This window comes from Bufo gargarizans, chromosome 6 (assembly GCF_014858855.1).
Source record: "Bufo gargarizans isolate SCDJY-AF-19 chromosome 6, ASM1485885v1, whole genome shotgun sequence".
Classification (NCBI taxonomy): domain Eukaryota; kingdom Metazoa; phylum Chordata; class Amphibia; order Anura; family Bufonidae; genus Bufo; species Bufo gargarizans.
In genome coordinates, this window is record NC_058085.1 from 109,685,166 (window position 1) to 109,698,142 (window position 12,977).

Genomic DNA, 12,977 nt, shown 5'->3' on the forward strand with positions numbered 1-12,977 from the left:
GTCATCCTGTATTGGTATAAATGTATGTGTGTGAGAGTTTGCCAAACTTCATTCATATATTTCTATACTTATTTGTACTGGTTTTGATAATTTTCTTTTCCATTTACACCGTATGTAAAAGTAAAAATTGTACTACTTCCACTCTCTTCAGATATTCTTGTGACTTTGACTTTAACTTTAGTCTTAAAGAGGACCTTTCATGTTTTTTTTACCTTTACTTGCAGGGTACCCCACTGATGCTGCCACTCTGCCTGTTTTTTTAAGCTATCGCTCCTGTGCCCCCTGTAGTTTTCCCGCTCAGTATGTTAATACTGAGTATCGGTACAGGGAGGAGACGACGCCAGGGTTTCTCAATGTGGGTCTTTTTCTCCCTGGCTATGCCGCAATCCGAACACCACGGAGAGCGTCACAGCCAGGGGGAAGGTTTCACAGCGGGTCGCAGGAGCGATATAAAAAAAAAAAAAAAATGGCAGGGTGGCAGCATCAGTACCCCGCAAGTAAAGGTATTTATCTTAAATTAAAAAAAAAAACATGAAAGGTCCTCCTTAAGGTGGTTGAAGGGTGCCCATACTAGGAACTGCAATCCGTGTGGCAAAACCCCATGCGATTTACGAGGATTTTACTACAGTTTCATGATACAGTTTTTGGCTGCTCAGCAGTGGCTTCTGATGCATGTGGTTTTTATATGCTTTACCTACATTTGCCACACGGGCGAAAATTGCATTGTGAAACCAGGTAAGACAAAATCCAAACGCTAATGTCCTGATAATTAATCCTGCTAGAAAAGGTATTTTTTTACACTTAAGGAGACCTGTTCAGGTGTGTATTGCAGTGTTGTATTCTGTAAATAACATTACCCAGTCATAAAGGGAAGTTCAGTGATACTTGGGCCTCCTGCACACGACCATTTCAATTTCGTGGTCTGCAAATCACAGATCCACAAAATACAGATGCGGTCCATCTTGCAGTTTGTGCAGGACCCATTTTTGCAGAACCTAGGATAGGTTCTATAACTTGTGGCCTGGCTACACAGATTCATAGAAATCAATGAATCTGTGTTCGATCCGCAAAAAATGCAGACCTGACATGGACAAAAAATATGTTTGTGTGCATAAAGCCTTAGTATGTGTTTTCTACTGGTGTACTTTTTAATTCCTGTTTTTATATTTTTACCTCCTACAGCAAAAGCAGATGGATATGTCAAGCCAGCCATAAAGCAAGTGGTTCCAGAGTAAGCCATTATATATATATGCACATACCACATCATCCCAGAACACAAGAACTAGTTGCACATTACCTTCGCTTTACATTCAGTTCCATTATTCTGGTAGATTTTAATAGTTTGTGTCCAGTCTCTTTTTACCTGTTAAAGGGATTTCAGGTTATCCCCTGTCCACATGGTAGGGGTATGACTACTAGATCGGTGTGAATCCTACCGCTGGGATCCCCACCAATCACAAGAACGGGTCCTCGTACCCTGCAGCCCCTCCTTCCCGAATCGAACAGAGCGGCAGGTCGGGCAACGGGGAGAGGTGAGTACACCTGTTGGCTTTTTCCAGCAGGACCATAGAGATGTGGATAGGGGATACTGTGAAATTACTGGACTACCCCATTAATATTTTGTGCTGTAGATGCACATTCCCTATATTATGGAGGTAACTGACATTATATCTAACCTGGAGAACAATCATTACTTTTGTGTTCAGACAAATGGCTCAGCATTATTATCTTTTTTTTTTTTTTTTTTGTAAGGTTTGTGACCTCTGATGTAATCCCACCAAGCAGCTACATGGACCAGGCACCATCCCCTGCAGTTTGTACCCAGTCACACTATAACTTGTACCAGCAGAAGTAAGCTATACATTGTATTATATATACATTGATATATTTATGATAAAACTTTTCGAGGCAGATTCATGAAAGCTGTCTTAAAAAACTTGTGTTGCCCATAGCAACCAATACCAGCTCAGCTTTCATTTTTGAAGAGCCTGCTAAGAAATAAAAGCTGGTCTATGATTGGCTGCCATGGACAGCACAGGCCGTTTACTTTTGCCCCTGATGCTTGTCATTGAGTACTACTTGAGAAGCCTGTCACTGGCAAAAGGCTGTGCTGCAAGTGACAGAGTATCTCTGTTCAAGACAAATGGTTTATCTATCATCCGGCCACTCAGCATTGCCCACTTTATTACTCCAGTTGATAAAGACCAGAGGGAATCAATTTTAATACTAGTATAATATCAGAACGGTACCTCTAAACCAGACGTGGATATCCTTAAAGGGGTTTTCTGGGAATTAATTAGATTGGTTGGGGTCAAACTCCCAGTACCCCTGCCAATCCGCTGTTTGAGGGGCCCTCCGCAATCCGACAAACACTGTGGCCTTTCTTAACATACCAAGCACAGTGCAGTACACTACATTGTATAGAGGCTGGTTTTGGTTTTGTAGCTCAGTCCCATTCACTTAAATAGGACTGAGCTGCACAAAGGCCATGCCCGATGGATGTGATATCACAGGCCGAGGAAGAGGCCAAGCCCTTTCTAACAGCTTCTCGTCAGGGTTTTCTGGAAGCCAGATAAGGCAGTGATGACCTATCTGGGGATCAGGGGCGTTGCTAGGCTAAAACATTCGGGGCCTGGGCCCCTGATGTTTTGTCCCAGGCCCCGAATGTGCTGCCTGCAAGGCAGATACAACTGTATTGCCGTCCTTAGGACAGCCATACAATTGAATATAATGCACTGCAAGATCTGAAGGACCTGTGATGACATCACAGGTCACGTGATCAGTGCAGAAGGTAGGGGTTGAGAAGGACCTACGATGACATCACCATCATGTGACCAGTGCAGGAGAGGCCCGCAGTGAAGAGGAGAAGTCCTGGGGAAGAAGCTGTGGTGATGTCTGCTACATGAGGTGAGGTAAGTGAAGGGAGAGGCAGAGAAATGCTGGGAGTTGTGGTTATTTAACTGGGACTGTATGTTAGGGCTGAAGGGAGGGATGTTATCATGGGACTAAATGTTCAGGAGTGATGTTATTTACATGGGGCTGTATATTGGTGGTGGCTGGGGTAGGGAGTGATTTACATGGGACTGTATGTTGGATAAGGCTGGGGAGGGGGTGATATTTACATGGGACTTCATATTGATGGTGGCTGGGGGAGGGAGTGATGTTATTTAAATGAGGCTGTATGTTGAAGGCTGCTGTGGGAGGGGGTGATGTAGTTTACATGGGACTGTATGTTGAAGGCGGCTGTGGGAGGGAGTGATGTTATTTACATGGGACTGTATATTCATTGTGGCTGGGGGAGGGAGTGATGTTAGTCTACTTTCACACCTGCGTTTTGGCTTTCCGTTTGTGAGATCCATTCAGGGCTCTCCCAAGCGGTCCAAAACGGATCAGTTTGCATTCTAATGCATTCTGAATGGAAAAGGATCCGCTCAGATTGCATCAGTTTGCATCAGTTCAGTCTCCATTCCGCTTTGGAGACTGACATCAAAATGCTGCTTGCAGCGTTTTGGTGTCCGTCTGATGAAACTGAGCCAAACAGATCCGTCCTGGCACACAAGTAAGGCTGAGTTCACACGTGCGTGACAGATTTGGTCCGGATGCGTTCAGGGTGCGTTCAGTTAAACTCGCACCATTTTGCAAGCAAGTTCAGTCAGTTTTGGCTGCAATTGCGTTTAGTTGTTCAGTTTTTTCCGCGCGGATGCAATGCGTTTTGATGCGTTTTTCACGCGCGTGATAAAAAACTGAAGGTTTACAAACAACATCTCCTAGCAACCATCAGTGAAAAACGCATTGCATCCGCACTTGCTTGCAGATGCAATGCGTTAACGCAGCCCCATTCACTTCTATGGAGCCAGGGCTGCGTTAAAAACGCAGAATATAGAACATGCTGCGATTTTAAAGCATTGCAGAAGTGATGCGTGAAAAAAAATGCTCATGTGCACAGCCCCATTGAAATGAATGGGTCAGGATTCAGTGCAGGTGCAATGCGTTCACCTACTGCATTGCACCCGCGCGGAAATCTCGCCCGTGTGAACTCAGCCTAAGTCAATCCATTGTCACTGACCCAATCTGGCACAATAGAAAATGGATCCGTCCTCTATTGACTTTCAATGGTGTTCAAGATGGATCCGTCTTGGCTATGTTAAAGATAATACAAACGGATCCGTTCTGAACGGATGCAGACGGTTGTATTATCTGAACGGATCCGTCCATGACTGATCCGCACAAAGCGCGAGTGTGAAAGTAGCCTTATTTACATGGGACTGTATGTTCATGGCAGCTGTGGGAAGGAGTGATGTTAACATGGGACTGTTTGTTGATGGTGGTGATGGGAGTGATGTTATTTACATAGGACTGTATGTTGATGGCGGCTGTGGGAGAGAGTGATGTTATTTACATGGGACTGTATGTTGGAGGAGGCTGGGGAGGCGGTGATTTTATTTACATGGGACTGTATGTTGGAGGAGGTTGGAGAGGGGGTGGTGTTATTTACATGAGACTATGTTGAAGGTGGCTGGGAGGGGGTTATATTATTTACATGGGACTGTATATTGGAGGGGGCTGGAGAGATGGTGTTATGTTATTTACATGGGACTGTGTGTTGATGGTGGCTGGAGAGGGGGTGGTATTTACATGGGACTCTATGGCGGAGGGAGGGGAATAGTGTTATTTACATGGGACTGTATGGTGGAGGGGCTGAGGAATTATAGTTTGTGAGGACACGAAGAGGAGGAATATAACTACAGGGGGCACTGCAGGGGAGAGCATTATAACAGTAGGTGGCAGTATAAATACTGGGGGTATGGTGGGGGCATTTTAAATCCAGAGGACATTAGGCATTCTTATTACTACTAGGGGCTCTGTAGGAGTGACTTATAGATCCGCCTTATTTCTACAAAGAGCACTATGGGGGCCTAATTACTGAGGGGTCTGCGAGTGCATTATTAATACTGGAGGGCTCTTCTACTAATGGAGGCACTCTTGGGAAGCATTATCGCTGTTGAGGGAGCTGTCGGGGGCAGTATTACTAATGATGACACTCTAGAAGGGAATTACTATTAGTGGGACTACGAGGATCAGTATTACTATGGGGGGGGGGGCGGGCTGGCTATCTGTACAGCACTCATTTTTATTCAGGATAGTATTTGGGGGTATTGGGGAGCACAGCGAGCAGTAGGAGAACACTGTGGGGACTCCAGGTTGGGGGATGATGATAGAAATGTGAGGAAGCTAAGAAGTTGTCTGGACCGAGTGGAGAAGATAATGACAGAGAAGATCTACATCAGAGGAGACATCACCTGGATGCACTGGATGTGACAGGTATGTGCTGCTGTATAGCGAATTCAGCAAAGTGCAGCGTGCGTGGGGAGGGTCGACTTAGGCTACTTTCAAACTAGAGGTAGCCTTCTCCGGCAGGCTGTTCTGGCGGTGAGCTAGTGCATTGTGCCGCCGGAAGTCCGCTCTGGCCCCATTCACTATATTTGGGCAGGCCGGAGGTCTGGCCGCAGTATGGCAAACATGCTGAGAGGTGGGCTGAAAAAAAACATTGCCACATGTTTGCTTGGGAGCATCAATAAAGTCTTTGCACTGTATCATTTACAGTGTGTGCTGTCCTATCCTTAGGACAAGTCATCGATATTTAAGTTCCAGAAAGCCCCTTTAGGATAAACTCCATCAACCACAAGTGAAATTCTGCTGCAGAGTTCAGGTCGGTTTGAAGGTCCATTCACACGTCCGTATGAATAGGTCCGAATACGTTCTGCAATTTTGTTGAACGGTGCGGACCCATTCATTTTCAGTGGAGCCGCGGAACGGAAGTGCTGATGCGGACAGCACACAGTGTGCTGTCTGCATCCGCACTTCCGTTCCGCAGCCCCGCAAAAAAATAGAGCATGTCCTATTCTTGTCTTCAGACACGGACAAGAAAAGGCATTTCTATTGGGGTGCCGGCCATGTGTGGTCCAGTGTTTTTGCGGATCCGCAATTTGCGGATCGCATAACACTTGCGGACATGTGAATAGACCCTTATTGTAACTTTTATCATAACTCAGTCCTGTGCCGTTCCTTTTAAAATGTTATGAATAAATTAATGTGTGTGTGTCCCTACAGACTCTGACACTGTCCAGCCAGTGCTGGCAAAAGTCCTGCTTTATAGGGACACACCCTTTTGACAAGGGCAATGGTAACACCCAGTTGTCAATTTATTTAAGAGGCAGAACAGAGGAATTATTTCATTTTTGCTTGTAATTACTAAAGCGACATGTGAGTTGTTGAGAGTACCTCTTTGTCTGTATATTCAGAGGGGACAGGTCACCAGAATTTACCTGGATAAACCACTGCCACCATCTTGCCTTTCTAGAGTTAGAGATTTGTAATTTGCAGTGCGGCATACCTGCCACAGTTACCTCTGTACCTTTAGAAAAATCTTTCCAGGTCAAGTTAAAGGTGGTGTTCCATTACAACAAGTTAAGTGTTTGATTATAGGGAGTCCATCTGCTGGGGCCCCCAAAAATCCTGAGAATGCACCCCCATTAATCAAATGCCTATTCTCTATTCTGTGGATAGATGTTATGTTTTCATCTGGGTACAAACTTTGACCCCCCTAGAGTTGAATGAGGTATAAGACCCATAAAGTTGAATGGAGTGTCCAGTGCTTCAGTCAAACAGAAACATGGGCCCCCATTCTTGTGATCGGCGGAGACCAGGTGGTCAGACCCCCTGTTGATCAGACACTTATCCCATAGGTTGTTGTAATGGGACAACCCCTTTAAAGTGGTGGCAATGGTTTGTAAGGTTAAATCCTGGAAACATTTTCCCTTTAAATTTCTGGTTAATAATATGTCGGCCAAGTGCTTACTAAACGTAAATGACGTGAATGACGTGAATTTGGCCATGGCTCTTTCATTCAGCACTATTATGTGGCCCTGCTCATTTCCCTGATGTATCCGTTGTATCAATGTTCCTTACCTTCCAGCACTCTGTGCCTTCCTTCTCTACAGGCTTCCTGTAAGGTAATGTCCACACGTGGCATATTTTGTTTAGGAAAATCTGCTGTGGATTTTACCACATATTAGTAGCATAAATTGACTTTCTGTTAATATCTGCACCTTACGTCAAGTTCCAATTCAATTTGTAGACATTTTCTGCAGCTTGTGGATGAAATTTTTTAAAATTGCAGCTACCTTGTGACTACTGTTAATGCTGCACATAGTCCATAAGGAATTCCACTGTAAAAAATCGGCACAGTATATGCCATGTGTGGCCGTACTACAAATGTGAAGAAAAACCTCTATAGTTCTTAAAACCACTTTTTTGTCTTTCTCTACAGTCCTGACTCTGTTTTGGATCCTGATGGAGACTTTGACCTAGATGATAGTATGGATGTGGCAAGGCACGTGGAAGAACTGCTCCGAAGACCCCTGGATAACAGCCAGTGGATTCCCCATGCGCAGTCCTGATGTAGTCCTACCCACGGCTCACTGCCTCCAAAAATCTAAATGTGAATTGTTTTCACAAAAAATAATTTGGTATTTTGTGCATGGTGATACATAGGTTTTATTTTCTTTTGTTTATTTTATGGTACTTTTTTGACAAGAAAACTGTATCCTCCCATATTTTCACTTCTATTACCCACTTAAAGGTTTTGTCCACATTTGTACTTGCTCTCACCTCAGGTAATATAAGGGGAGGTAATGCCTGGCCTTCCTTTTTTTTCCTGAAGGTGCAAGTCATACTGTGCTTTAAACCTGCAGCACAAGACGGGACGCTTTCAGTCTTCAGTTCCATCTACACGTCGTTTATAGAGCTGTATGTAAGTGTTGTAATGAACAGGAACTGAACATAATTAGCCTCCCCGTCCTAAAAGTTTAAAGGCCCGTTATGGCTGCCAGCCTGTGTTATGACAGGAGAGGATTCCTCCATATTACATGGGGTAAGAGTAGGTCCAACAGAGGGTGGACAACCTCTTTAAAGTTCATTTTGTTTAGGATTTTTATCTTTGTCAGTATAACCTTTACTCTGCTTCAGTGGGTTGTGAAATGTTGCTGAGCGATAAGCCACAAGCAGTGTATAGGCCATAGTCCTTAGGGATTCGGATCAAGCTAAATGTCAATCATGTTTACTTTACAAGATATGTATAGTCTTCTCCTCCATATCTGAGCCCCAGTGTGGGAAGAGTTAGAAGATAACAGAGAGCTAATATAAATAAACCCTACTTAGGGTTAATTAGGGTTTTAAAGGGAACGTGTCACTAAATAGCTCTCAATAAAACCAGCTGACTTGGGAGATGTGCCCTTGTCAACTGAATCTAACGGCTTTGGTCCCATCTTGCTCTGTGGCTGCATTGCAGAGAAAACATTGATTTAATAATATGCAAATAAGCTCCTGGGTAGAACAAGGGCATTGCCATTGCATCTTGTGGCACCCAGGGGCTCCGCTCGCTCTCCTGCAAGTCGTGGCCTCACCACTTTTTTTACGGACAGGGCCAGACAGTAAAGAGGTAATCATGTCTGGCCCAAAAGTTTTACGCCTGCCTTTTTGCTTCAGTGCTTGGCACAGTACAGTACAGATATGTCAAACATTGGCCTCGGCCAATGTTTGGCGCCCTAGCAGTACAGAATTCATAAGCCATGGCACTTCTGTACTGTACCTGCACCAAACACTAAAGCAAAGGTGCAAGCATGAGACTTGGAGATCAAGCGTGTTTACGTCTTCGCTGCCAGGCCCTGTAAGTCAAAATGCTGGGGCTGTGGCATATAGGAAAGTGAGTGGAGGCTCTGGGTGCAACGAGATGCAATGGCAGCACTCTCGTTGCACCCATGGACTAATTTGCCTTTAATTAAGATGCTCTTTTCTCAACAGAGCAAGATGGGACCAACAGAATTAGATTCAACTGACAAGGGCACATCTCCCATGTCTGCTGGTTTATTGAGAGGTATTTAGTGACAGATTCCCCTTAAGTTTATTTAACATTAAATATATATATCTATAAAAATATATATACTTCAAAATATAACGAACTATATGAATTGTTTCTATTTTATTTTTTTCCCTCCACTTTTCTGAAATGGCCTCATTTATTTTGAGCACAATTGTCAAAATACCTCCAGTAATGTATTTCAGCTCATGTAATATTATCATACCATATTACAGCCACAACACAAGTGCAGAATGGCATGTGACACAAGTGGTATGGTCCCATGAAATCAGTCCTGGATAGCACTTGCGTCCTGCGAGACTTCTGACTGTACAAAAGTGACCAGCAAACATCTTTACCACTCTTCAGGCTTCTAGAAAATATTATTCTGTTACAATCACATTGTCCATTCCCATAAGATACCTATTATAAAGGGGACCCATCACCAGGTCAGGTTCCCCTTAGTTCAGGGCATGTTTAGAAAACCCTATCAAAGCTTATTGTGTCTACTAAATCGACCCTGCAGTGTTAATAATCTAAAATTAACTGAATCAACAATGCAAAGAGTCCTACAGTCAGATTGCCAGAGAGTTGTAGTCTAGTCCTACAGTCAGATTGCCAGAGAGTTGTAGTCTAGTCCTACAGTCAGATTGCCAGAGAGTTGTAGTCTAGTCCTACAGTCAGATTGCCAGAGAGTTGTAGTCTAGTCCTACAGTCAGATTGCCAGTGAGTTGTAGTCTATTCCTACAGTCAGATTGCCAGTGAGTTGTAGTCTAGTCCTTCAGTCAGATTGCCAGAGAGTTGTAGTCTAGTCCTACAGTCAGATTGCCAGAGAGTTGTAGTCTAGTCCTACAGTCAGATTGCCAGAGAGTTGTAGTCTAGTCCTACAGTCAGATTGCCAGAGAGTTGTAGTCTAGTCCTACAGTCAGATTGCCAGAGAGTTGTAGTCTAGTCCTACAGTCAGATTGCCAGAGAGTTGTAGTCTAGTCCTACAGTCAGATTGCCAGAGAGTTGTAGTCTAGTCCTACAGTCAGATTGCCAGAGAGTTGTAGTCTAGTCCTACAGTCAGATTGCCAGAGAGTTGTAGTCTAGTCCTACAGTCAGATTGCCAGAGAGTTGTAGTCTAGTCCTACAGTCAGATTGCCAGAGAGTTGTAGTCTAGTCCTACAGTCAGATTGCCAGAGAGTTGTAGTCTAGTCCTACAGTCAGATTGCCAGAGAGTTGTAGTCTAGTCCTACAGTCAGATTGCCAGAGAGTTGTAGTCTAGTCCTACAGTCAGATTGCCAGTGAGTTGTAGTCTATTCCTACAGTCAGATTGCCAGTGAGTTGTAGTCTATTCCTACAGAGAGTTGTAGCCTAGTCCTACAGTCAGATTGCCAGAAAGTTGCAGTCTAGTCCTACAGTCAGATCGCCAGCTGTGCCCACTTCTGGGTAGTGGCACAGGAACAGTACCTGCTCCGGTATTGGAAGCAGAGCCTCTGCACTTACAACGCCACTCAGAACAGCAGCACACACTCAGAATTGTCGGGGCTAGGCGGGCTGTATGTCACTGTCAGTCAAGTGGCAGGGGGATCCTCTTGTAGGCCCTCGCAGCTGGAGAACTCTATTTGATGTCATGAACGAATTGATTTGTACAAATAGATTCACTCATCCCTACGTTGATGATTTGCAAATTCGGTCAGGGTATCGGGTGTCTGACCCCCACCAATCTAATATTGATGACCTCTCCGGAGGATAGGGTTATCAATATCTAAAGAGTAGAGAACAACTTTAACATTTGCTTATACTAATGTATGAAAGAAAAATTGAAATCATGACACAGTGGATAAGGTTGGCAACCAATCAGAGCCCAGATGACGTGTTATAGCGGTTCAAAAAAAGCAGCAGTGACAGGATTGGTTTCTATGGACAGTTCATTCTGCTGCAGCTCTCTCCCCTTCACAGCTCAGGAAGCAGTTGAAGGATGAAACGGAGCATGTGCGGCCTTCTCAGTGAGCAGGACAAAAGAAATAAGAAAAAGAACAAACAGCAGGTGGCTCTGTACAAATACATTTCATTAAATAACTCAGTGGCTATACCAACTTTTTTTATTGCATGCAAATATTAAAGTATTCAGATCCAGATGCTGGTTTGAAAATTGTAGAATATTTTTTGTGGGAAAACCCCTTTAAGGTCTCTTTAGACGGGACTGTTTAGCAGACGATTGTCCGGGAAGGAAGCATTCCTTCCCAGCAAGTGCCTGCTCCTCAGTGAAGGAGACCTCTGCATTTACAGGCAATGATCTCCTCCACAGTATGGGAAAAAGCGATCACAGAACCTGTTTAGACAGCATGATGTTCTGCCAGCAGACGATGATTTAGGTGCATACACAAACGATTCTATTACCCAACGAACAAGCGTTTTGCTAGTTTATCGTGTTATCGGTGGCCCCTTTACGCTGCCTGATAATTGCTAAAGAGCGTTCCTATGAATGTTCATTAGCGATTATCTGTTGGGTTCTCAGCCCGTGTAGAGGGTCCTTTACAAACATGTTTGATAAACCTGTCTTTGTAATGCAGACAACCTTTGCCTTTAAAAGGGTTGTCCCACCAAATATATTCTACATTTTTTAAACCAGCACCTGGATCTGAATACTTTTGTATGTAATTAAAAATTTAGCATAGCTACTGAGTTACTCTCTGAAATCTATCTGTATAGCTCCACCTGCTGTTTGCCCTTTTTCTAAATTCTCTGTCCAGCTCAATGAGGTTGACATACATGCTCGGTTCCATCCTCCAACTGCCACCAGCTGCAGCAGAAAGGACGCGGCCCCTGAGCTGTCAGGTTAATTTAATTCTGAGAAATTGCAGCAATTAATGGGCAGATCCCTGGATCCATGTGAGGTACATGGCTGGTTCTAAGTTTTTGAAAAATATTTTTTTATATGATACCTGATTGATTTTATTTATTTTTTGACATTACTCATAGGATAACCCCTTTAATTTCCTTGGTTGCCTTTCTCCATCACTGCAGTAGTCTTCCTTGGGCTGTGCCTGAGGTTTCAGCTCCGTTCTTTTAAACCTACATATAGCCCATGGAAGAGTGACGTTCTTTCTAGGGGGGAAAAAAGCAGACCTTTTTCTCTTCTTATACACCCTTTACATTTCTGTAGGGGAGGTTGGGCGGTTGGAAGCAGCAGCCTGTTGGTTAAATGAGGATATCCAGTAAAACAGTCATATGCGTATGGATGGCTTTATGTCTTTCTCACCATTTTGCAGATTTAAACCAAACTTGCGTTTTTACATGGATATATAACAATAAGTTTTAGGGTTAAATTCTAGCATATACGAGAAACACAACTGTGACTCTGAAGCCATTTTGCACATTATTAACATAGAACCCGGCACTTATGAGCTATGTTATATAAGATAAGCCATGCAGAAAAATATATATTTTCAGTAACTAGAGGGTTACTTTATCCTCTATCTTATGAATTTGAAGCTAGTGTTTTAGAATAAAATATACTGTTATTGTAATTTTAAACCAGATCTTGTACAGAAGTACAATCATATAGTTCTCATTCCAAAGAAAAACATATATGTAGAAAGGTACGTGATCACGTTAGTTGTTGATAGGGCGCATAGGTCACCCTAAAATGGTCAGTAACTTTTAGCACACATTTAAATAAATCAATAGTACAGGTGACTATCAAAAATGTTGTAATATAGCTTCTCAGAGACGAATGCCTTTTTTCCTCATTTATCACACACACATACCCCTACTTCCTCCAAACTAACATTACACATCTTAAGAGAGCGAGACAAACTGTCAGCTTACTACTCCTCCCTTCTCCACAGACTTCTCTAGACGACATGTAATCTGATGCTTTAGGCTGGGTTCACATGGGCGTTGCGGGAAAATATGCGGTTGCGTTGCGGGAAAATGCGCCGTTTTTCCGCGCGAGTGCAAAGTGTTTTGCGCGTGAGAAAATGTGGCATGTTTGTTACCCAGACCCGAACCCGGACTTCTTCACAGAAGTTCGGGTTTGGGATCGGTGTTGTGTAGATTTTATTATTTTCCC

At 43.6% G+C, this 12,977-nt stretch overlaps 1 protein-coding gene across 3 annotated transcripts in view; it reads left to right on the plus strand.

The window, feature by feature from the left end:
• The window catches only part of LOC122941072 (signal transducer and activator of transcription 5B), a 195,696-nt gene extending 184,915 nt beyond the window's left edge, over positions 1-10,781 (plus strand). For all 3 annotated transcript variants that reach the window (XM_044298062.1, XM_044298063.1, XM_044298064.1), the window contains 3 exons: positions 1,183-1,231; positions 1,753-1,851; positions 7,331-10,781. In XM_044298062.1, coding sequence (XP_044153997.1) covers positions 1,183-1,231; positions 1,753-1,851; positions 7,331-7,460 — 278 coding nt within the window. In that variant the 3' untranslated portion in view covers positions 7,461-10,781. The remainder of the gene's footprint in view (positions 1-1,182; positions 1,232-1,752; positions 1,852-7,330) is intronic.
• The last annotated feature ends 2,196 nt before the right edge of the window (positions 10,782-12,977 follow it).